This window comes from Lissotriton helveticus, chromosome 11, assembly GCF_964261635.1.
Source record: "Lissotriton helveticus chromosome 11, aLisHel1.1, whole genome shotgun sequence".
Lineage (NCBI taxonomy): Eukaryota > Metazoa > Chordata > Amphibia > Caudata > Salamandridae > Lissotriton > Lissotriton helveticus.
Window position 1 is genome coordinate 704380604 of NC_136072.1, and position 26449 is coordinate 704407052.

The 26449-nt window shown below is 45.9% G+C and overlaps 1 protein-coding gene across 1 annotated transcript in view; it reads right to left on the reverse strand.

Moving 5' to 3' along the window:
* Positions 1 to 26449, reverse strand: part of LOXL2 (lysyl oxidase like 2) — a 443363-nt gene that overhangs the window by 302552 nt on the left and 114362 nt on the right. Inside the window, exon 3 of the mRNA XM_078666555.1 lies at positions 16285 to 16460. Within this exon, the coding sequence (XP_078522681.1) occupies positions 16285 to 16460 (176 nt within the window). The remainder of the gene's footprint in view (positions 1 to 16284; positions 16461 to 26449) is intronic.

Here is a 26449-nt window from a genome sequence, read left to right on the forward strand (position 1 = left end):
TCCATTTTATGTCAGCTCTAACCAGCTGCACATCTTGCAATTTACGAGACCCACGCTAGCTTTAAATTGTGAACTGCAGTACCAAAAAGTGTTGCCACCCACCCCACCTCAACTTCCCTCTTGAGCTTTTTGTCCTATCCCCAGAACCTCTCTCCTTCACATTCCATCTCCATGTATTCTTAATACCACTCCCATGGACCTCTCCTCTGTCCGCAACTCTTGCAGTTGCACCTCTCAATTACCATGTAGTTTGCACCTCTCTCCTACACTTCCTTCCCTCCTTCAATGTTCCTCGAGCCTCTCCCCATCCATAGCGCATGAACAGTCTCTTGCGCCTCTCCCATGAACCTTACCAAGGCAATATTCTATGTAGCCTTTCCCTGCACCTTTCCCAAGCGCCTCCTCACTGCACATACCCCAAGTCACCTTCCCCTGCACCTTTTCAGTTCATCACAGACACACATGAACCCTAGCAGGGAGCACTCAAATGAACTGAAAGTGCTCTTACATTCGCATAAAGTTATCAATTGTATTTTCTATGTCCACTGATTCATTGGTTTAGTGTTTGCAGACTCACAACTGCCTAGAGATATCTCACTAATATGACACCATTGGTCTTCAAATTAAGCCCATGAATGCTTTGAATGAAGTACACTAACGGAGGTAATGGTTGTGATCTACTTAAACCCTTACAAAATACTTAAATTGTTAGGTATTGTATCAACACCATAACTATGGCCACACAACAATAGAAAGAACATTTTAAATGTGTCCTACTGTAGGGCGATCGATGGTGGTGTTGGTAAACATAACTGGCATCTTAACCTACGTTTTTCATATATTTGTTCCTGTTTTAGAATATTTCAAAAGTGTAATATTTTAGGTCGCAAAAATAATCAGATGCCAAAGTTTTAAGGAGGACAAATATGATATTAGACTAAATCAACTGCAAATTTTTATTTTCAAAATATTTATTCTTTATAGAGGACTCTTGTGCACAGTCACATATGGAACGGCACATCCTTTACAACTCAACAACTTCGCAAAACAGAGCATTGTGCATAGAGATCAGGCTTGCTGTTTGCACATCCCAAATCCATCCTGGATTTGTTATCCTTTTTATCCTACCAATTATAAAGATTGTTTAAGATCTAGACCAAAGATCTAGCATATCAGGCATAACTATGTATTTGTATTGCAGTTTCACTCGTCCAAACATTATTTTCTCATTTATGCAAGGTGGCGATAAACACATGCGTTTCATACTAGTGACCGGGGCATATTAAACTCTGATGTGTAGTCTTAGGTAGAGGGGCTGACTCAGATTCAGATTCAGATTCAAAGAACTTTATTCGGTTAAAAACAAGTAACCATAAAAGTAACAGACATGAGAAACAGGTTACAGTGATTACAGCTCTCAATGGGTGTTCAGTGAGGGAGATCAATAGACAGTTATTCAGTAGGAAAGGGTTTATACCATTTCCAATACCGTTTGTTTCCGTAATTTAAAAACACTTTTTAAGAATTTTAAAACCACAGTTACAGTTAAAACCGTATCCATTCTCTGGACCTCTAAAAAAGCTGGGCGGCATCTGGTTAAATTCATATTTTTTAAAAAAGGGACGATAATTTCACTACGAGAGGCACTATAAAATCTGCAAAAGAAAAGGATGTGGATATCTGATTGTTGTGAATTGCCATCACATGGGCAAGTGGGCAATATACGTTTCCATGAATTCATACTGGGAAAGGACACCAATCTAAAAAATATACAGAATCTAAGTCGAGTTAAAAGAAAGCGGTCATAGTTTGTCATGGGCAGAGATAGGTATGGCTGTACAGACTTAGTCTCACATAGAGTAAGGAGGTGTGAGTGGACTGAATGTTTCAAAGTTTCAACTCTCCTCCTCTTATCCTCAAGATGGTCCAGGCAGAGGGCTTTCAATGTGCTCCTTGAGATGCTGTCCATTGTAGATGGATCCGAAAAATAAGAATAGCACCCAATGTCAGTCAGAAGGCACTTAACGTATCCCAGCCACTGTGATCTCTCCACGTGGTCCAGGCTGAGGGTATCCTGTAAAATGGCCCGGTTCATGACACATTCATTTGTGGTCCATACCCTGTGCCACAACAGGATAGGTTGAATTTTAATAATGTCTGTTATGTGGGATTGAGCAAGTTCAGCGTGACAGTTATATGTGGCAACACACTGGGGTACTGCAAGGACTTCCCTCATAAATGTATTTTCCACCACCTGGATTGGATCGACATTTGCATACCCCCACAAGCCTGAGCCATACATAGCCACAGATAAGCATGTTGCTTTATAAATGGTTAACATTTCTTTTATCGGCTTTCTGCCCAATTTTCTAACAAAGTTCTTTAAAGCCATGATCGTTTTCATAAATAAAAGAGTTCTGGCCTTAATTGCACTTGTCCAGAAACCTGACTCATGGAATAAAATGCCCAAATAAGAAAAGGTTGAGGTATTGTCTAAAGGGACATTATTTAAAAACATCCGTTTCATCGGTTTACCTGATTTAGGACCACAGTTCATTGTAAAGGTTTTACTACAATTTACTTGCAAATCTAGATTCAGCATGAAGTTCTCAAAACTTACTACTAGTTTTTGCAGAGCTTGAGGTGTACGTGCCATAAGCACAGCATCATCCGCATACATGAGCGCAGGGATTGCCCTCCTCCCCACCCTGGGCATATCCCTGCACTCATGCAGCAGATGATGCTCAAGCCCATTAATGTAGAGGAGGAAGAGAAAAGGTGCTAATACACAACCTTGACGCACTCCACGAGCCACACTAAATTGTCTGGAGCATTCGCCCCCTCTACCGTAGCGAACAGAAGCTGTGGCTCCACTATAAAGTTCCCTCAGGAAAGAGATGATGGTGTTGTCCACTCCCAAACTTTTCATTACTGCCCACAATTTGGCGTGTGACACGCAGTCGAACGCAGATGAAAGATCCACGAAGGTAAAATACAAGCGTTCCGACTTAATCCTTATATATTTATGTTGCAATAACATCAAATTTAGGCCTTGCTCGATTGTGCCAATCCCTTTTTGAAAACCATATTGCAAGTCGCTCATGACTTCGTTTTCCTCCGCCCAGCTTTGGAGTCTTGCCAGCACTATTCGACCCAGGATTTTTATTGAGGAATCAAGAAGGGAGATTGGCCTATAACAGGCACAGCTGTTTCTGTCCCCCTTCTTGTAAATAGGGACAATGACAGAGGTGAACCAGGAATCTTTTAAGCCCCTCGCTAACGCCGCGTTAAAAAGTTGTACCAACATTGGGCCCCAGATTTCAGGATTTACTTTAAATAGGTCCGCAGGGATCCCATCAGGCCCAGCTGCCTTTCCTCCTTTAGTAGCTCTTAAGGCAAGCAATACCTCATCAAGTGTAACAACCAAGTTTGGACCTGGTTGTAAGTCCAAGCTAGTCTGAGGACCTCCACTACGGGTATCATCCTGAGCCTTGTAAAGATTGGAGAAATGATCCACCCAATTATCCTCATTTATTGCAATCTCAATTCGCGCCGTGTGAGTTTCGTAAGGGAAAGGGGTGTTAATTACTTTCCAAAATACGGCGGGATTTTTGGTTTTTGAAGCCTCGCAGAGTGAATCTAATGCCTCCTTATTTAACGTTATTTTCCTTACTTTAAGGGCCTGGTTATATGCAGACCTACATGTTCTTATTTCGCCTGTGTCCCTTGGGCTTCTGTGCACTGCATGTTTTAGATTTTTCAGCGCCCTAGTGCATGCATTATCGAACCAGCTCTTGGATCCCTTACCTCTACGCTTTGACTCCACCCTTAAGCTACTCTTTATGTTTGTAGCTATAATACCAAAGTGCTCAATTATTTGATCACTACTAGAATTATGTCCCAAACAGGTCAAAAAGCTAGTAGAGCACGCCTCCCAGAGTTCCTTGAAGAATGTTGCGGGGATTACCTTGCTCCAATTAAGTGTATACCCATTTTGTCTCCCAAGAACCACATCAACCGCTGCCTCAGCAAGTGGCGCGGCCGTGGATGGGTCTGGGAATAAATCTGCTACCTTAAGGCATTGTGGGAGATGATCACTTATGGGCAATAGGATATTTGTGACCCCCACAACTCTATGATTAAGATTACTGGAGGCGATAATAAAGTCAATGGTTGACGCCAAACCTCTACCAACAAAGGTCGGGACAAAGGGTGTGGGTTTTAATGCTGTTTCATTCTCAAACCCCAAGTCAAACATGAATAATAATTCGTTCAGCAGATCCCCCATTAAAGTGTGATCAAAATGGGTCAGATTCATATCTCTCTCTGTCATTAGGCCGCATAGGCCCTGACTCCCTTTGGAGCAGAGTGAACAGTTAAAATCCCCCCCCCCCCATAAAATTACTAGATCTCTGTAATTTTTATCTACCTCTAACTGAACTGCCTCCTTGAGCTGCTTCATCGCAACCACAATATCTTCCCTCGGGACGTTGTTATAGAAATTTATTATAATAATCACCTTTGCTCCTTTAAGATCTCTAAGAACTAAGAGCTGGAAATATTTGGAATGTAAATGACATTGGACCTCTTTAATTTTAAGGTGGTTTGAGACAAACGTAGTCAAACCACCCTTTGCCCTTCCAAAATGGCCTCCAATTGCTGGGGTAAAAAAGGTCCTATAGCCGTTTACATGGATTGGGTCCTGGGTCCATGTTTCTTGCAGGGCCACTATATCCTGACCGCTTATTACAGACTCCCAGGCTGGGTTTGTGATTTTTTGCCTCAACCCAGCTACGTTCCAGAAAAGCAGTTGACAAAAGTCACTCTTCACCTGTATAGAACCATTACCTATCTTTTCTCTACTCCCATTATTGTCACCTACGTTAGACTGCATCTGCTCCAGGAAAACACTGTCACAAGGTGTCAGCCTATCGAGAGTGCAAGTCTTATTTAATATGGGAGGTTCTTGAGGTGACTCAGTGGGGGCCTCAATGGTGTTAGGGGGAACCCCGCCCCTAGTGGAAACTTGAGAAGCTGGGAAAGAGGGCTTTTTCCCAGCCACGGATTCTATAGGAATCTGGGCTTGCTGTCAATCTACCCCATCCAGACCGGAAAAGATCTGATAACGGTTTTGGATCGGTAGATTGTACATATGTGGCAGCAGTCCTCTATTGTTCCATGGTCTACCTTGCATAGGGGTGGGTCCCAAGTATGGTGGGTAATGATTGCTGGGAGGGGGATATTGATAGGCCTGATAATCATTTCTGGAATAAAAGTCCTCCGGCCTCTGAGTATAAAGAGAGGGGCCTTGATTACTTGCATAACCAGAACTACCCTGCAAAGACTGTGCTCCCCCAGGCCCAACCCTATCCCATGGTCTTACATTTCCAAACCCCCGACGTTGATGGACTGGCTTCTTAATAAGCTGCCTGTCCCTGCCCCAGTTATTAAAACTTTTTGGGGGTGCATAGGGATAAAAATAGGAAAGAAGATGTGTAGAGATGGAATCGCTGCTACTAGCATCGAACCAATCCCCGATGTGCCTCACAGCCCTATGATCCTTAAAATTGATGATTATAACATCACCATTTTTATCCTTTGGCCTGGCTCCCACCCAGTTGGCACGCCTTAGACTTATAATTTCGCCATTTATTGAAGCAGGTAACGGTCTATTATCACGGAGCCAAAAGACAACCTTGTTCCTTAGTGCTCCATGATCTTCCCATTTACCTGCAGGTAGTTCTGGGACCCCTGCTATTACAATGACATAGGGGGCAGAGTCAGGGGTTAGGTCTATGACACGGTTAGTTTTAGTATTTACTGGAGCAGTGGCCAAAACATTCCCTTTACTTGACTTAGTCGTTTGTAAGTCCTTACTACCACCTTGATTTTGAGTTCCCCCTGGTTTAGGTGTTTGCTCCTTAGTTACTGGGGCCGCCAATTGAGGTATGGCCATCTGTGGGGATGGAGTTATTAAAGTAATTGCAGGGCTACCCGCTCTTACCCCCTCTTCCACAGATTTCTGTTTTTGTACAGGTACCGGTGTTGTTAGTGCTGGTGTTTTGGGTACTAGCTTTGGAGGGGGCCCTGTTACTGTGGGTTTGACAGGTGGGTTGGTTCTTAATAGAGGGTTCGCCTTAGATTTTCCTAGCCCCTTAACCAGGTCAAATAAGAGGAGGGAATTCTGATCAACCTTCTTCTCTATTTGATCTAGATGTGCACACATCATAATAGTCTTATCTAGGAGTGGTTGCATCTCACCCCTGATAAGTTCTACAATTTTGGCCATCATGGCCGCCTCACAACCTAGGGTTTGGCCGGTTTGTTTCTGGGGTGCATAAACAACCCCTCTCCTTATTTTATGTGCTCGCTTTCCCAATGGCTCGCCCCCCCTTTTTTTGCTATTTGTCATAATAAGGGGGGATGTAGGGGACATGGGCGATGGGTCAATGGGGAGTTTCGGGGAACCCGATAGCCTAACACTATCATTCCCAGTAAGTAAGTCCAAAACAGATGAACTAGTAGGTGTACTAGACAACGGATGCTTACTTATCATGGTGGGGTCATAAGAAGACCTTTCAATGTTATCGGTGGCCCCTGAGTGTGATAAATCGATAAGAAGCAAAGAATCTCTGGGGCGTTTAGGCGCGATGACATCCCCTATTTCTCCTGGTCTAACTGATCCAGTGTCTGTAAGTACTGATGGAAATCCAAACTCACCCCCCTCTACTTGTGTAATTTGATGGTTGTTTTTCCTTTGCTTCCCCCTGCGTCTCACACGGGCTTTCTTAAATCTTCGTGGGGATTCCTTTGCTACAGGGTCGTGTATTTCAGAAGAGCCTATACCTGTCCCCGCAAGGGCTTGGGCGTTTGAGTCCTTGTCGTTCTGACCCGCATGAATCATGGCAACTACAATCGTTGCTTTGCGTGCAGGGGCAGGGGGCTCCTCTAACAAGGGTGTATCTGTCACAATAAATGGAAGCTCCGGAGTATTTGGTAGAATGAAGCTCCAATCCCAGAGACGCCTTCTGTTGCTATTAATTTGGGCAACCTTTTTAATTAAGAAGTTATCCATGGTTACCAATTTGGAGGGCATAATATAAGATAATTCCAGGCTTCAAATAGTGAGCAGAAATAGTATATGAGCAGTGATATCTAACTCACATGTATAATATACTGGTATCTGACATGGAGCAGTGATGCAAAGGGATGTAGCCCCGGCCCGGCTCCCTCAGTCCCCGGAGGGCCACAGAGGGCCCGCCCTTTGCCCGGGCTTAACCCCGGGCTGCGACCCGCGCGCGTCCCGCGATGCGCGTAATTGGAGTCTCTAAAGTACTTGATTTGATGAAAGAGGGCGAGGCTCTGGGAGGGGGCGCGGCTCACGCGGGAAGAGGACCAGCTGCTGGTGTTGATTGCTGGTCCTCGCAGTCCCGGGGCCGCGCCTCTCACCTCCGCTGCGGCCTCGCCGGTCGGCTCCTCTGCAGGCTTGACTCCCAATGGGGCTAAGGAAAGTTGGCTACTCCTGTAGCGTCGCTGTTAGTCAAATTATGGCAGGACCTCTAGCGAGCGGCACCCGCGAAGTGGGGGCCGCGAGAGGTAAAAAGCACTACGATGGGGGCGGGGCTCTGGGAGGGGGCGCGGCTCACGCGGGAAGAGGACCAGCTGCTGGTGTTGATTGCTGGTCCTCGCAGTCCCGGGGCCGCGCCTCTCACCTCCGCTGCGGCCTCGCCGGACGGCTCCTCTGCAGGCTGGACTCCCAATGGGGCTAAGGCAAGTTGGCTACTCCTGTAGCGTCGCTGTTAGTCAAATTATGGCAGGACCTCTAGCGAGCGGCTCCCGCGAAGCGGGGGCCGCGAGAGGTAAAAAGCACTACGATGGGGGCGGGGCTCTGGGAGGGGGCGCGGCTCACGCGGGAAGAGGACCAGCTGCTGGTGTTGATTGCTGGTCCTCGCAGTTCCGGGGCCGCGCCTCTCACCTCCGCTGCGGCCTCGCCGGTCGGCTCCTCTGCAGGCTGGACTCCCAATGGGGCTAAGGCAAGTTGGCTACTCCTGTAGCGTCGCTGTTAGTCAAATTATGGCAGGACCTCTAGCGAGCGGCTCCCGCGAAGCGGGGGCCGCGAGAGGTAAAAAGCACTACGATAGGGGCGGGGCTCTGGGAGGGGGCGTGGCTCACGCGGGAAGAGGACCAGCTGCTGGTGTTGATTGCTGGTCCTCGCAGTCCCGGGGCCGCGCCTCTCACCTCCGCTGCGGCCTCGCCAGTCGGCTCCTCTGCAGGCTGGACTCCCAATGGGGCTAAGGCAAGTTGGCTACTCCTGTAGCGTCGCTGTTAGTCAAATTATGGCAGGACCTCTAGCGAGCGGCTCCCGCGAAGCGGGGGCCGCGAGAGGTAAAAAGCACTACGATGGGGGCGGGGCTCTGGGAGGGGGCGCGGCTCACGCGGGAAGAGGACCAGGCAAAACCTATTTGCTTTGCCAATGCTTGTTCATAATGACTTTGTCACAGAGCAAGAGAAAGAGGAAGGCAGAAAATGCAGAAGGAAGGAAGAATAAAAATATGGGAAAACAGTGACAAAAGAAGAAAGAATGGATGAAAATTCACATATTTAAATGAGTGGAAAAAATGCAAGATTAGGAATCGATTCCAGTAGCCTTCATATTCAGCTACCCCAGTATTTGGAAGCGCCAGTTGCTGACTCCTAAGAACATTTTTCTTCTTTTCTTTTTAACACTGTTAGCAACGATACCAGGTATTTTTGTAGAAAGGTGACCACTCTACCGGGTGACATTAATGTCTTACAGAAGTTCTAAAAATGTCCTGATAATATGCAGACAGGTTGATAAAGAATAATAATGGCATATGGTTTGCTACTATATTTTATGTGTGCGCATTTTTATGAAACCTTTTTTCAGATAGGCTTTATTTTGACCATTTTTGTTGAGGGCAAACGGGGTCATGTCGCACAAATGTCTGAGAAGCTTTGCTGTGCGGAATCTGCAGCTGTTTTCAGTTAGGTGAGTTGCTTGGCCTCTTCGAAAGGGTGGAAGAACATGCATGCTTGCAATAGAAGACATTTTATACAAGCAAGGCCTTCGGGCAGTGTGTCTGTGAGCGTGTCTGATGTTCACAACGATTCTTTATACAAAAAACAGTTTATTTTTGCACATTTAGTTTTCTCATACAATACTAAAAGCACAGATATAACACAGGCAAATTAAGGAATCTAATGTTAAAAAAGAAGCTTACCAAGGCTTTAATTTAAACAACGCTGCGACTGCTTGACAAAAAATATTTTTCAGTAAATCTCTCGCTTCAAAATGTAAGTAGGCAGAGGCTGTGCACAAAGAGCTGCAAATGACATTTGTGATTGATTAAACATCTACTCCATCTGTATCACTTATATCGTGCCTCATCCCCTTTAGTTGGTCCTAAAGTGCTCCGATTTGCACTGGTTTTTTTTGGCGCCCTTTGGAGTTAATCTTTGAAAAGGCAATGGCTGCGGTTATGATCAACATACGATGTACTGGGTGAGGTGAGTGAGGTTTGGAGATGAGGTGTAAACATTGTGTTTGCAGCATTGCTCTGCATATGCCTAAGGATTTGAGTCATGTTTTTGTGTATTATTATTAATGTAGCAGAAGGCGTGAGAAAGGTAGAACTGAGGCTGCTTATATTGAAAATAGGGGCTTCTTAACTTACTCCACTTGGTATTATGTTTTAGGAAACAGACAGGTTTTGATGAACCTTCTAAACTTGAAAATCTTATGGATCATGCAGAGGGTGAGGAAGCAGGCAGAGAAGACTGCATTGATCTGGTTCTTCATGTTGAGTTTGCTATCAAAGATTATACCAAGTTTTCAGGCTTGGTCCGTGGGAGTTTGGGAGGTGCCAGATCGATGGGCTACCAGGAGTCTTCCCACGGTGAGACAGTGTTCCAGACTATCAAAACCTCTGTTTTGTCTGTGCTGAGTCTGAGGCAGTTGTCCTTCATCCAATCGGTAGCAATGGTCATTAAAAGCTGGAAGTCGGGCTTCTTGGTGGCGGGGTCTTTGGATAGCAAGAGGATGAACTGGGTGTCGTCTGCATAGGAGATGGTGTTCAGTCTATGGTGTCTGATGATGTTGGCTAAGAGGGTCGTATAGGTGTTGAAGAGGGTGGGGCTGAGGGATGATCCTTGGGGGACACCGTAGATGATGTCCTTGGGCTTCAAGGTGAAAGGAGGGAGGAGGACAAAGTTTCTGTAGATGGTGGATATCTTGTCATGAAAGTAGTTGGCAAGAGAGTCGCACAAGTCATGGAAGGGGAAGTTGCTCTTTTCAGATGCTGAGGGGTTGTAGAACTCTTTGATGATGCTGAAGAGGTCTTTGCTGTGGTTGGAGCTGGCTTGGATGCAAGTGGCTAAGGAGTGCCTTCTGGCATCTTTTAGGAGTTTGTAGTACTGGCTGAGTGAGTTCTTGAAGGTGGTTCGTCAAGTGCGATCCTTGGTGGTATGTCATCACCTTTTCAGTTGTATGCAGTTGTGTTTCATGATTCTAAGTTTCATTTGTACCAGCTTGCTTGTTTAGAGGGTCTGTTGTGCTTCTTGGTGCTTTTCCTACTTAAATAATTAAAAAAATCATACTTCTGATCCCCCTTATTGGATTTTTGTCATTTTGGTGTTACTTTGTCTATTACATTTTATTCTATTTTTCTAATTTGCTTTGCCATTTTTATTGTTTTGCATTTAAACTTTATTACTGTTTTGGTACTGTTTAAATACTTTACACAGTGCCCTAAGTTAAGCCTGTCTGATCTGTGCCATGGCTACCAGGATGTTCAGCTCTATTTATTTTAGTGACTTTAGTGGTTCACCCTGCCAAGGATTGTGATAATTACATAAGGTGGGAACTTACCCCTATCAACTAATAACCCCATTTCTTACAATGTGCACGTGAATCATAATACACAAAGCAAAGGCATGTATTGCAGATCTGTGACATCATGTAGTCTGCGGACAAGGAGAGGCAAGCTTGAACTGCATGAGATTTGGGGATTTATCCCCTACGATTTTTGGAACAAATGAGTGGTGTGGCAAAAGGTGCATTTTAGAGCATACTGGTCACTGGAGCAGTACTTCTGGTTATGCGGGACCAGGATTAAATCTAGTTTTAACCAGGGTTTATCCAGTTATTCTCACAATTTACAAAGTAGTGGCAGCGGTTTGAAGTTCATTAGGCTAGCATTGTTACTCAAAAGAGGAAAGGACTAACAATCATAGCTGTAGTGTACAAAAGGGGTTCTCTCAACCCCTGCACCCCTCCCCACCACCAAAGGATTTTTAGGTGGGGAATTTCTAGCTCTGAAACAAGGACTTTTGGAACCCCAGGCAAAATGAAACGTTACTGTTCGGTTGCTCCCCTTACATCAACAACAAGGTCTTCTCCATTGTAATCTCTGTTCCGTTTGTGATGAATTCTGGTGGTACCATAAAGCATTGTCTTGCGGTGGCCTTAGTCTATCAATGGCCTTTGAAGAGGCAACAAATGGGGCATATCAAAGCACAATTTGAAGTAACGTTTGCCAAAATTGTATAAGAGCTAAGGTTCCCCCCCCCACCCCACACGCACATCTGGAAAATAATTGCTAAGAGGTCATTAGGCTCGCTGAACCACTACCATTGTGTTACATAGGAATTGAAAAAAGTACGATTTTATGGAGATGTTTGTGGTTTCTTCTCCAAAGGATTTCTAAGAAATGTTGAGCCAAACAGCGCATTTTTAAGCACATCTGGTCCAGTAATATTGGTCAAAGCTGCACAGGATTTAAAAGGAACTTTGCAGGGGAGGAGAGTGTTTCTGAAGTGGGGTGGAGCCAGATAGGGGTTGTGGGCAGGGGGGGTAGTGAAAAAAAAGACCTACCTGGAACGGCCGGCCGCCACCTTTCTTCCGTCCTGTTCCATCTTCCTTCTTCCTGTCTCCAGTCCAGGCCAGCAGCAAGAAGCACCCAGGCACACAGGTCTCCCTGAGCCAATAACAGCGCTGCACTGCAGTGCTGTGATTGGTCTGAGCGCTGTGGTTCGGCACTTTGATGGGGACAGGGAACCTGTGCATTTTCTTCATCAGGCTGTGTAATGCAGCCTGGTGGGGAACATGTAAAGTGTGCATTACTGTTTGTCCGGCCCAAGAGGGCCGGCCAAACAGTCATGCCCACTTAGGTAGTGCAAACCACTCTTCCCCCTGCTCTGGCCAACCCCGCCCAGCTACTGACTGCAATAGGGGAGATGATGTAGCCTTACGGCTAGAGCGGTCGACCTTGGAGCTGGGGAACCAGGTTCGAGTCTCGGCAACGACGCTCAATATCCTGTGATTCTGGGCAAATCACGTAATCTCCCCGTGCCTAACAAAAATGAATGTGTTCTCATGTAACAAAACTGGTGCTCATGTAAAGCGCTCTCATACCCGACATCTTGGGTCTAGTTCCCGCTATATAAAACTCTAAAAAAACACTTGGAAAAATAAAATGAGATTAACGATACGTTATTATCAATTTATTTTTCCTTTTGAGCTGTGGGCCGACGCTCCTGTGCCTTAGCCGAGGAGCCACCACTTGGTGTAGCTGGCCCTGCCAGAATGACGATGGAAGGGCAAGGGAGGGGACACGGTCGTTAAAAAGGGAGGCTGAGAGCCCATCACGGCCTAAGCAGCTTCGGTTACCCGCTCCAAAATACACAAAAGATTTTGAAGGCGTCTCCCATGTCACAGAATGGAGGTTGCACAAGGCATATTGGGCTTCAGGGGTGCAGAACCTCCACACAGGAGGTGGAAAACTACTCTGTATTAGGCTTTCCTGCTCAACTTGTGATCACCATGTGAAATCGGCTCCATGCCATGTGAACGCTTGACGAGTGCTGATGATATGTCACACATAGAGTTGCGGTGTAATTTGGCTGGTCTCGTACTGGGACCCAAAAGAGCAGCTCTGCTAAAGAAGCTCAGTCGTGATTCAAGCAAGCCGGGCCGAAGACAACTGAAATGCCAGAGACCGGTCCCCGGAAGCTTGTTTCCTTCCCAGTGTAAGAATTGGCTTTTGTAGTCTGGTCTGCCCTGTTCCCATGATGCACTGGGCCAGGGACTGACTAATTTGCATACAGCCAGGTTCTGAAACTGGGATGGTGCAATGAGCTAAAAAACGGTGTTGGATCTAGCCCTGATCTCTTGACTGGGTGAGAGTATTCTGCTTAATTCAGAGACTCTGTCCATCACCACCCCTTGTTGTAAACAGTCGTGATCCACAGCATTCATTGCGCTTCCAGCAACTTTTAACCCCTTCGATGCTTGAGACGGAACCATTTGTCATGCCTCACGGTTGAGCTGTGCGGATGACGGAATGGTTCAGTCACGACCACACCCAGTTATGGAATGTCCAGCACCGGGGGGAAATCGGCGCCGCACGCAAGGTGTTAAAGACCCGCAGCTCGGTTCTGCCCTCTTCTCCAACAAATGGGATAAGCAGCAATGGCAAATCCTACCCTTCCTTCGTCGTAATGAGGGGTGTAAAGATCTTTTGGTATGATGCGGGTTCACAGAACAACAAAGAAAATTATTTAACATGTGGCTATCTTTAAAAGTTTACCACAGGTGATCAGAATGCTCTATAACACGTGAACACTGGCCATGATGTGGCTGCTGGCTTTTAAAAGCCGGATGAGTTGAAGAGGACAGTATAGGGCTTTGGTTCACGTCCCAATCGGCAAAAGAAAAACCGGCAAGGCTGAGATTAGATTACTAAAACAAATGGTAAACTGATTTGTAACATACTGAGAGCAAAATTATTTAACTTTTATACATTACAGAGAGGTTATAGATATTGAAGACTCACGCATCACAACAATCTATTACGACAATCTACCATCAACACATTTTTTATGTAAAAACATCTTCTACCAAGAGACAATGAAGAATGCAAGATTGAGCCAGAACAACCCACTGTTTAAATGCACATTCATCAAGAATGACAAAATTAAATAATCATGGCTTTTTACCAACCTACAAAGCAAGAACAAAGCATCAAACAAGATTCGCAACTTTGGGGGACGTGCACTGCCATAATCTAACTAATCAGACCAACCCTACTATGTCAACTTAATAAGGAACGGCATTGCTGTGTGGCAATCATGAAGATACACTGATTTAGAATGATGCAGTGTCAGGTTATCAACTAGGAAGCCAGCAAATTATGGGGGTACTGCTTTAACTGTACAAGTCATAACACCAACAAACAAGCAATTGCAATGCAATAGGTCTCGTGTTTGTGAAAGTTTGAGCTATTGCCATTGTAAATGATAATGCCTTTTAGTTCTGCAAACGGTGCATAAAAGGCATTGCCATTTCACTACCAATAGGTCAAACTCTCGCAAATGTGAGACCTTTGTGGCATCCGCGATTTACCTTTCAACATCGTAAGCTAAAGCGCAGGTACTGTGATAGCTTCAAAGGTAAAGCAATAGAAAAAAACTTTTTGTGTCTATTTCTTTACTGTTGAAGCAATCGCAGCATCCATACTTTAGCTTAAGATATTAAAAGCTGAAGCGCGGGTGCTGTGATTGTAACAAAAGTAAATAAAGAAAGAAAATAAATGGCGGTGTATGCTTTTTGTTTCTATTTATTTACTTTTGTTAAAGAAAATGGTGGCCATATGCTTTTTTAATTCTATTTATTTACTTTTGTTACAATGGCAGCACCCGCGCTTTAACTTTGAACATCTTAAGCCAAAGCGAGGGTACCGCGATTGCTTCAAAAGTAAACAAAGAGAAAAAGATTCACTTTTTTCTATTTGTTAACTGTAAAAGCAATTGTGGCACCCGCGCTTTAGCTTAAGAGGTTTAAAGCTAAAGAGTAGGTGCCCCCATTGTAAAAAAACCCATAAATAAACATAAAAAAGGCATGCTGCCGCGTTAAGCCAGCAAATAACCAAAGAAACGCGCAGCTGCCATTATTCTTGCCGAGCTGGCCACGCTGAATAAATAAAAAATAAAAGCATTGGGGGAGAGGTGTCACAAAGCTATTTAAGAGAATAGTGCTCGAAGGCTGTAATTAAAACCTACTGACTAACAACACATGTAACAGGGGGTGTCCTCATGAGAGGTTACAAGAAGAGAAAAGGCGGTACTGTGGAGGGACTACTAAGCCTATTGACCAATGAAAAGCCACCATTTACAAAGGACAGGGACAGGAGCCAATTAAAAAGATGGGCCGAAAGTGGGCGGAGCTTCATGTTCTATCCTAAATACAGAATGTCTCGAAGAGACAGCGCAAGCGCTGCCTAGGCGGGACCTAAAAACTGAATACAAAACATCTTGCCATGGCCATCAGCGGCAAGATAACAACAGAAATTACACACAGACTACGCCGGACTGTTAGAAGCACACAGCCCAAATTTAGATCAAAGGCCTCAGAGTCAGTTTGGAGCCTGAAACATAGTTGCTTCATTCACTTAATATATTTTCTACCACTACATTAGAGAGCTTTTTTACACACCAAGTATAGTGGACACTGATTATTACACACTGTATCTGATCATTTGGAAGTAGTTGGATATTACACCTTTTTAAATGCACACTCAGTCTGAAATCACCTATCATTATTAGTATGACTCTAAAGTCATATAATCAGGATTATGATTATACATGCGCTCTTAGGAGCACATATGTGTTCCTTGGTAATATGCCGGTGTTATGAGTTGGGCCAACAATTCCATAATGCAAAGGAGGTCACCAGCCATAGTGTGTAATCTAGATGAGGCATGACATTTCTTTAAAAGGTGAAGACAATAATTTTACAGTGTAGTGGAACACGCCAGATGCCTTATAATAGTTTGATTTAGTTAATGAAAATCCTTTTAATATTCCAAGTTACAAATGCACTAGGGGTCAAGATTAGAGATATCTGAGAAAGGCAGGCTCGGACTACATCAGGGCTCACACCATGGAGGTACTTGATTGTTGATTAATGGATTCTTCTTTACAATGCAATAGCTAATATACACCCAGTGAAAATATAGTGAGAGAGAGAGTGTGTGTGTGTGTGTATATATATATATATATATATATATATATATATATATATATATATATATAGGGACAGGAAGCATGGAGCAGTGGAAGAAAGATGAGGAGTCAAAACTAGACGGCTTTGGCTTTCAGCAACGACCAGTATACAGCAGCCTTGGGTTCCTAAGACAAACTATAGGCCACTGCACCATTTTTCACCAATTAAGAACCGTTGTGCATCTTTAGAAAGTTTTAATCTACCTCAAGTTGGTTGACCAACGAGTTGTCAAACTTGAAGCCAGGAATTCTCTTTTCACTGCAGACCAGCCCCACGTCTTCGGTGTGCTTGCAGTCGGTTACCCCCCATCCGTTGGAAGTGCAGGCCGCTATCGTTGACTCCTTCCCATTACAGTTCACATTATCGAGCCAGATACGACCTATGGAGGAAAATTGGTTTTGTTTATTGATGTGACTTGAAAAAAAGTGTTATTCAGACAAAGGCAGATTGAGATCACAGGTCAGCTAACGACAAGAGACCCCTGGACTTAAAATGTAAAACACATGATGTTTGATGTTAGAGTGAAACTTAATGCCATGCCCAAACAAACCAGCTGTCTATCTCTTATATCTCCCGGAGAGGTATAGCAGGTCTTGTGGCATATTATGGAAACAAAAAGAATGATGCATTGAAACTTTGAAAAACGTTGTTTCCAATTTGAAGGAAATGTTTTAGGAGACCTGAATTGGACTGAAATTCAATATGTTTTTGCCCCCACACTACTGCTTATTCTGAATGCTTTTTAGCATTTGAGGGCAAATATCGAAGTTCATCTGTGTTTTGAAATTGGTGTAATCCACACCCATAGGGAGTTGTATACTGAAACAATAGTAATTCACTTTTGAGCTGGGAATTACTTTGCTAAAAGTAACTCTTTTAAGATCACCATGTTCATTAACGTGTAAGAACACCGTAACGTGAAGAGACAATAAAGTTCAGGGTTACATGCCATGTTACAGACACTAACATGCAAACAAAACTAAGATTTCCAACATTTATAATGCCACAAGTCCACAGCAAATGCACTCGTGAACATTTTGCAAAATTAAAAAAAAAACTCTGTAAAAGTAGCTCACAGATTTTTCTGTGCTCTTCATTTGCCAAAACCCTCAAATGGTGTAGCATCCTACCATCAATTGACATCATGATATCTACTTAAAAGATAACTCAATAATTTGCTGACAAAATGATTGTGTATTTGTAAAATACACTGCACACTGCATTTTGCTGAAAAGGAACGCAAAACAGAGCAAGATATACAGCCCGAAAAATGTCTTCTCTGAGCAACGGTGTCCTGCATACATACTGACTAAGCAAAGCTACTCAGACTTCAATAACATTAAAAGGCAGTGTACCTCCACAATTGAAACAGACAAGATGGTGGCATTGAGCAGTGCCTTGTACGTATGGTGTAGAGAAGGCACTTGTCTACTTGCTCACTTATTACACTCAATGACTTTTCACGAAGGGTGTGCACAATTCTAAAGTCTCTTCTCTAGCAACTTTGTGTTAATTTTTAGGTCTTGCTGACAGGTAGTTTTAACGGTATCCTGTTAAAAGATCTATTCTGTACAATGCCATTAATCGAAGTGAGTGTTGTGTCATCCCATTGCTCATGATTGCCTGGCTTTTCTGTCTTTCTAATTTCCTTGCACTATTATACAATGGTTTCCTTTCATGTTCTTACCCTGCTCCGCCCTGCTCACCGTTGTTCCCCGTTGCTCGGTGGCATTGAGTTGCTCCTCCTAATCCTCCATTGATACCTCTAGCTGATAATATCTCTTTTTTTATTTGCACTTATTTCTTTTTCAGAGACCCTGGAGTTGCAGTTTGCTACAAAGTGGCTCTTTTCTTTAAGGCACTTATTTTGTTTTTTTAATATACCTCCAAAAAGATGGGCGTCTGCCATCTTGGAACAGTAAATAGCAAAAAACAAAACATATTGTCAGGACACATATATGTGTGGATTTGTAGTGATGCATGCATTAATTTTTGCCAATGCTGTTCCACATTGGTAACAAGCACTGGCAAAGTCAAAAGTTTGACTAACTCTTTCATGTGCGCAAACTGGTGGCTATGCCAGGGCATGTTTAAACTAGGACAGCAAGTAAAGCATGGAGCTGATGTAACTATAAAAAAATTAGAGATAGCTAGCTGCAACCGGGGACTGATGGCATTTGGCAGCCATCTACCATGTGCCCTGCTTTGAAAGCATGTGCCCTGCTGTCCTCACTGGAAAATGAATGCATCTGCACATAAAGCCCAACCTATGCTGAATGCTCTCTGAGTTCATTCACACATCCCTGACACCATCACATCACCACAGCCCTGCTTACCCTCCTGAGATGCATGAGGAAACCTCAAGAGTCTTTTGGCTACCATGCCTGCCATTTAGTGGCAAAGTACCTTGGGAGGGTGAAGCTAAGTCCTCGTTTGTTCTTTTAAAATAGGTGATGTTCCTCACTGAGACCTCCTCCTCCAAGCAGGAAATGATGAACAGGGGGGTGGAATGGCCGTCCTCCCCATCCACCATTCCCTTCTACTTAGAGGTCCCGGGGTGGGATACCGCCGAAATGAAAGCACTGTCTTGCAATCAAGCTTCCGATGGATCATCTCCAGAGGGTGCTAGGTAGTGCCGCAGCTGGGACAGGGGAGCACTTTTAACTAGTCACGCTATAGTTCAAGGAAAATTGAAAATCTCCCCAAACTACCCACTGGCTGGAAATGCTAGTATTTCCTTAACTACACAAGCACATTTAGAAGTTCACACACCCCTACTTTCGGCACGATCAACCATATTTATTTATTTGGAAGTTTTGCATGGTGCTGCGTGGCACCTTGGCCACTTCAGAGCCCTAAAGAAAAGCAAAACATTTACATATTAAATGGAATTACAGGCAATAGGACAATCAGAGTGGAGACAGTTGTCAATACTGATCCCAGAAGGGGCATTCTTTGAACACTACTCTTAGAGGGAGGCTTGACTGAGTAACAGATTTTTGGACTTTTTACTCCCAAGGATTTTCTTTTGTGTTTATGTATTTTGGAAGATGGCAGGTGGATTAGGTGAGAGAGGGTGATCTCAAGTTTCTATTTGGGGTGTAATGTGGAGCCAGGTTTTGCTGAAAGCTCAGACGTTTGCTCCAGGAAGCTTCATGAGAGTTTTTCATTTGATTGTGTATTACACCGGAAGGCAGTAGAACGCCTCCAGTACTGGCATCAGGTGATTTTAATCTGAATAAATGCATGTACATTCTACATGCTTGGTTCTGTAATCTTTGTAGCCTGGTGATGAGTTTTTGGGGAGGCCAGTGAAAACCATATTATAGCAGACCAAGCACATCATTCCCTGGGCTTGTGTCAGCTTTATGGGATGGCCAGTGTAGGGTAATGGGAGAATTTTCCATATGATTATACATTGGAAGTTGATGTCTTGGTCATTGATCTGAAGGGTGTAGATACGATTTAAATCAAAATGATTCCTAGATTTTTCATAAGGACCCTGAACAAAGGGCAACAAATCGAGGGAGCCCTCCTTCCCAAATATTAGAATTATTGTTAGGCTCTATTTAGATAGAGGAAGCTTTCTTTAATTCAGTGTTGAATGTGATCGTGACAGTTCTTTGAACCATTCTCAATAATGATGTGACTCTGGGTGTCAGCTTCCTACATTTTAAAGTGTACCCGGTGCAGATCAAAGATGTGTGCAAATGGGTGCATTTACATTTTGAAGATCAGCAGTGAGAAGGAAGACCCAGGTGGGACTCCATATAGCATAGATGATGACAGCGACGATTCAATTCAGGCTAGTTGGCTCTGATTGAGAAGGAAAATATAAATACAGTTTAATGCCACTTCTGACACGCCTGCCCTTTCTTTGAATGACTTAACCAAAATGTTATGGTCAACGATGTCAAATGAGCCTGTTTTCCTTTATTAAAGGTGATAAGTAGATCTTTTATGATGTTGGCCAGAGTGAATTCGGTCCATCACAAAATGTCTCAGCCAGACTGAAATTCATGTCAGATGTTGTTTTGTTCCACATATTCCTGTATTTTTTTGGTAATTTCCACTTACAGAGTTTTACTCAGGTAAGGGAGGTTGGAAATTGGTCAGTAATCAGACAGAAATTGAGGATGTACTGTTGTCTCCTTCACGAGCAGTGTGATGATTGCTCGTTTTATTTATTTGGGCCAAAGGCCCTGCCACTGAGTAGGGAGGCATTAATTAGGCTTGCAATTTCAGGGATGATGGCTAAAGGACGTTATTTCGTGCAAGACATAGTGCATTTTCCACACGCAAATGAGAGGCTGTTGTTTTCTGAGTTGAGATGTATACTTCCTCTGCTGTTATGGGTTTGAACGTGGTTAGAAGTGATTGGGATTGTTCCGGTTGGGGTACCTGGTAGGGCATAATGTCAAGGTTGTGTGCAATTGATTCTCCTATATTTTAGATTTTAGTTTCATAAAATGTCAAGAGGTCTTCACAGTGTTCATGAGAAGTGATGGGATATATTTCAACACTCCTGAATGAGCGCATTTTTGGAAGATGCTAAAAGACACCTTCGTTTGGTTTGGGGCGTCGATGTGTTTTGGAGACGTATACCTTTTTCTCCATTTTACTGCCTTGTTACATGCTCTCATCTGTCTTCTCCAGTTATCCATGAAGATTTCTAATAATTAATGACATTATTTACGTTCCAATTTCCAGCACTTTCTCTTCATTTCAGATAATTCTTGGTTATGCCATTTGTTAGTAGATCTACTCTTCAGCTTATGTTCTCTTTGCAGGCAAAATACCAACACACTAAGTGCATTTGAAATGTTTTGGTTGAAGATATTCAAGACACCTTCGTCATTCAAATTAGGAGACATTGGTCCTGTTGCTTTATAAACAATGTCAAACTCATCTATTCAGAAATGGTTCAATTGTTTGAATAGTATGGCACATTCTTCAACAGCGGCGTATGATTAGCCACGCAGCCCCTGTGGAGTGAGCGGCCCGCTAGCTCCAGGGGCTCCCTGCAGCACTGGGCACGGGAGGCAAGACCCTGGCCTCAGAGCTCCTGACTTTGTCTCGGATGGGGAGGGGCCTCCATGTACTTTGCATGCCCCCTCCGCCCCCCAAGTTTTGTTACGCCACTGCTCTTCAAGCTCATGTTAAAGATGATGATGATACAAGATACTGGATTGAAGGTGGATGACCAGAGAGAGGTCAGTTCATGAGATTGAGGTTACACTGTTAACAACTTGGTTTTTTACCCTTTTACTAATGTAATGTGCTGTTTGTGATCGAATGATGTGATTTTAATGTTTTTAGCTATTAAGAATGAACCGAGAATGATATTTATGAGACTGTGTAAATTTGTTTATGCATTATTGTATAGTTTTATTTTGTTCCTTTATGATTTTTTTAAGATTGAATAAAGATTTATATTGATATTGAACTTGGTTTTAATATTCCGCTTTAACACTACGTCAAGGGTGTGCCGTGAAGGATGGGAGAACCAATCCCTGCTTGGTAAAGCCCACATATTTTCATTATGTTCTCAGGCAGCTTTCCATTTAATGTTGTCTACCAAATATGGAAAACACAAGTCATGTTAATTTTCTGACCAACTGAATGTATGTGCAAGCGAGAAAATGAATCTCCTCTAAAAATGATGGTAAGTAGACTGGAAATCCGTAGGCTAGTGCGGTTAAAATCTAACAGTTTGGGTTTATCAAACTACATGTAACAACTCACTCTAATGAGAGGGAGAGCAAGTCTTAGCTTACTGGGCTGGACAAACTGTATTAGTAAGGTAAGGCATGGAGGTCCCAGGCCGCAAACAAGCACTGGCCCCAACGCTCAGGGAGAAAACTCCCTGTGCATCAGTTCCCCCTAAATTTCATTTTCCACAGATAAACATTCAAAGCAGCCCATTATGACAAGATGCTAGGCCATATTATTGTTTTTAAGTAAGTGCTGGGCCGGTGGAGGTGAGGGCCCTGTAGTGTCCTGCTAGGACACAGTCTAGTTGTTCTGTGTGTAACCCTACACTAAACACCCACCCACCACAGACGTCACTGGGTCAGGTGACGCTGGTAATAAAAGAGCCAGAGCGCATGTGCTCGTGGCCAGATCTGCTATCCCCTAACTGGTGTCCGTGTGTCTCATTCCTTACACCATGTGGGCCTAAGGCCCAACACTACATTGGCGACGAGGCCGGTAGTGAAGCCACGCGTGCCACTGCCAACACATCCTGAGAAAAGGGGGAGAGAGCTGCCCGCCTGCAGGGCACCCCCCGTAGCAGGGCGCTGCAACGCCGAGAAGCCGGTGGGCACGTCGGAGCCCCACGGCCTGCAGCGACCATGAGGCCCACCGCACCTGCCTTCAAGGACGAGCCCACCGGAGCCCACCCGCGTCGGCCGCCACCATCCAGCGCCACCAGGAAACAGCGAACCGCCCAGAGCCCACCTGCGACGGCCGCGAGCCTGAAGACCCCACCGGAGAGGTGCACCGGCCGGACGGAGCCCACCCGCCACGACCGCAGCCCAGGACCTGGCCCGTCGGCCGAAGGTGAGCCGGGAGCGGGAGGTGACTCCCCCCGGAAGACTGTGCACCAAAGCGGAGCCCACCCGCATGGCCTGCGTGCAACGCGGCCGAAAATAAACTCAAAACACGGCAAGACTCGCGGAGCCCACCCGCGGCCTGCCTGCAGCGCCCCCTCCCCCGCTGCGTGTGTGAAGTGCGGCGGAGGGGTGGAAGACTGTGCCTAAGAGCGCCCGCAGCGTGAGGGGAGCTGCCAGGCGCTTAATAACCGAAAGCGGAGCCTACCCGCTATAATGCAGTCATAGCCCCGCAGCGTTACACATACAGCAGGGCCAGCGGAGCCCACCCGCGGCCTGCCACCAGCGTCAGAAGAGACTTGGTAGTGAAGAGCCCGCAGCGCATGAAAGAGCTGCCGGGCGCTGTGCACTACAGTGGGCGAGAACACACACTGACAGCGGAGCCCACCCGCAGTTGCCGGGAGAAACTACTGTGCGTCTCACCCGCCCCAGGGAGGAACAGCAAGTGTGTCCCGAACGAAGGCAGGCAGCCTCGGGAGTGGCGCGACCCTCCCCCGCCCTCGGGGAAGGAAGTAAACTGCCCACAAGAGACTGTCCCGGCTGTGGAAGGTACATTGCACACGGAGACGGGCAGGAGTGACTGCCGGTAGCTCCCAGCATAAGTGAAAGGAGCTGGAGCAGCGCAAGCCCTGTTCCCCTCCTTCTCTCTCACTAAAATGAGGCAGACTCACCACAAGGATCGGAGCCCTCCAGTCCTGCTCAGCTGACAAGCCCTCCAACGATCCTGACCCCCACGGAGAGCGAGTGCAAAGAGTCTGCAGGGACTGAAAGCTGTCCGACGTGTCCCAGCAGGAAAGTGAGGCCAGTGTGTAGGTAGGGAAGCAGCACCCATCACGAGTGTCCCTGCATGTTTCCTCTGCCCCAAGGGTTTCCTCCCTGGACAAAGCAACCGGCAGCACCACAAAACCGAGTGAGGGTCCAGGAGCATAGAAAAACGACCGTAATCTGCATTCGGACACCCTACACTGCCATCTAGTGGCACTTTTGAGCAACTGCACCCCACAATAAAGAAATTTACCACAGAACGAGGACGGACTAAAGCATTCAGGGACAATCAGGCAGAGACAGTCCCAGGTTACTGTGACCCACAACAAAAAGAACAAGCATTGCACAAACCCACGATGGGTCAACAGCAGCAAGGGGCAACAGACTGAGTAACGCCCCAAGGAAAGCTTCCAATACCAAGCAGCAAGTAAATGCGCAACGCAACCACGCAGGAAACACCACACCCGCATGCACCAGCAAGGAGTCGGCAGTCGCCACTTCCAACGCAACGTGGGAAGAGGCACGAACGCCCCAGCGAAAACTCAAGCACTGACAGGACGTCTAGAGGGAAACGACTGGCACACACTGGAAGAACGTCCAGGGAAAAGACTGTCGCGATCAAACGACGGAGAGAGCAGCGACGCCTTGTGGCCACAGGTGTTCACCGCAGCCTCACCTACTACCGCCAACGGTCCAAAGCAGCAAATCCCTGACAACAGCCAAAGCAGCAAGTACCCAACGACTCGCAACAGGCGTCCAAGAACTCCACACCCGCACGCCAGGACCGCGCAGCACTGTGCCGGAATGTGCCAGGAATCAGGAGCGCCAGAGTGACGCTGCACAGCGACACGCCAACGCCACGGGACTGCACACAAAGGTCCCCAACAGAGACAGCGATGTCTCGCAGCAACCGGAGCGCCATCGTCAGCACGCATGGCACCATGCACCAGAGTTGCACCAGGAGCGGTGACGCATCCCTCCTCCGTGCAGACAAAAGCGCGCCAACGCCAAAACACCGTGACGGTGAATAGCGACCACAAAGAAAATAGCACAGCATGACAACTCATGCCCAAGATGAAAACCGACCACCCAGTCTGGTCACCAAGGAAAGAAAAGCAACAACAGAGAAGAGACGACGACAGGTCTAGTCACCAAGCCAAGTGAAGACAGTGTCCTACCACATGGACAAGACCACGGAGACGACATGTAGAGGGCCCGCTATATGGAGAATCCTGGTTAGCATGAGAAAGCAAGAAAGAAGACCAGACCGCGTCGAGGAAGTGAACGAATAGGAAGAATGGAGAATCACATCACTCCACAGAGGAGGAGAGAGAACTACAGCACACAGGAACATCGGTGCTGTCCAAGGAGCATCGTAACAATCAGCACACAGGAACATCGGTGCTGTCCAAGGAACGTCGCAACATCCGTGTGGATCCCAGTAATCCCTACAACCTGCATTCGAAGAGACCAACCACTGATGAACTGCATGGGTGCCCCGTGAACCTGAAGCTTACCGAAGCAGAGCATACCCGAGCACTAGACAATCCACCCTTGTGGACTACACAAGACTCGACTGTGGCCATGTCCGAAGTTCGGCAGCGACCCGTACAGCCCACGCGATCAAGTGGCGGTCCAGGGGACAAGGGCCTCGGCCGCATATCCTGTGAGAGAGGAATCCGGATGGGAGAGGTGCAGCAGCGGCAGCTCCACGACAGGCGACAGGAAGCATGAAGGCCCCAGGTAATCACCTGGCACCGAGAAACGGTCTGTTGAAGACACTGAACCCATGTCCTAACGGCAAGACCATCCTGGCGGATGACATCAACACCCCCGAGGACATCATGAGAGACTTGGCGGTGAGTCCGTTGGCAGTTCGGCAGCGACGCCTTTGCGCGGCTCATGCGAAGCCCGCACGGCCCACCCGGTCCCGTCGTGTCCGGCAAGAGGGTCCTCCCAGCGTCTCTAGTGAGAGAAGAGTCCAAGCAGGAGAGGCCAGTCTTCGAGGCTCCAGTGAGAGAGGAGTCTGGCAAGGAAGGCAAGTCGGAAGTTACTTGGCCGGACGGAGATGTGAAGGCATCAAGATCAGCAAATCCAAAGAAAGACCCCTCGTGACATAGTCGTCTCCTACAACCAACAAGCGTTGTCATCCACTGGACTTGGAACACCTGCGAGACCCCTCAAGGGTCACACCCATCCTGCTCCCAATGCTCCGAGTGATGAACACTGTATATAAGCGTCAACACAGCAAGACACGGATGATCTGAAGTACACCGCCGAGGTGAAGCTCATCTGACTGACTTTGTAGTTTTGGAACTTTCAACATTCTCCCAGCTGATCGCCTGAAGAAGATCTGTTGGGGCTATCAAATGGTATTGTTCTGTTTTCTTACAGGTTGGACATTCGCTTTTCCTTTCATTAAAGTTGGGGAGGAATGTAGTGTCCTGCTAGGACACAGTCTAGTTGTTCTGTGTGTAACCCTACACTAAACACCCACCCACCACAGACGTCACTGGGTCAGGTGACGCTGGTAATAAAAGAGCCAGAGCGCACGTGCTCGTGGCCAGATCTGCTATCCCCTAACTGGTGTCCGTGTGTCTCATTCCTTACACCATGTGGGCCTAAGGCCCAACACTACAGGCCCCTGTCATTGCAGCAGGCAGGCTGCAGCCACCCACCTAACTGCATATTAGCCCGAAGTCCCATATTCCAGCAGCATACCTATGCTCTGTTGTCCTGGCCTCGGTTTTCCATCGAGTCCAGCATTGATGATCTGAATCATCACCTTCTGATAAAACAGTTCCGTTTCTCTCTCTTTTGCCACTCTCTACTGTAACAATACAGTTAAATGTCTTCTCTGGCATCTAAAGCCAAGCCATTCAAAGTAGGACCAACAGGCATTAGATGATGCGAGGCCCACTTTGCCAAGAAATGCTTCCTCTGAAACTCAAAAATTAAAGAAAAACACCTATTACACAAACCTTTCTCAGCT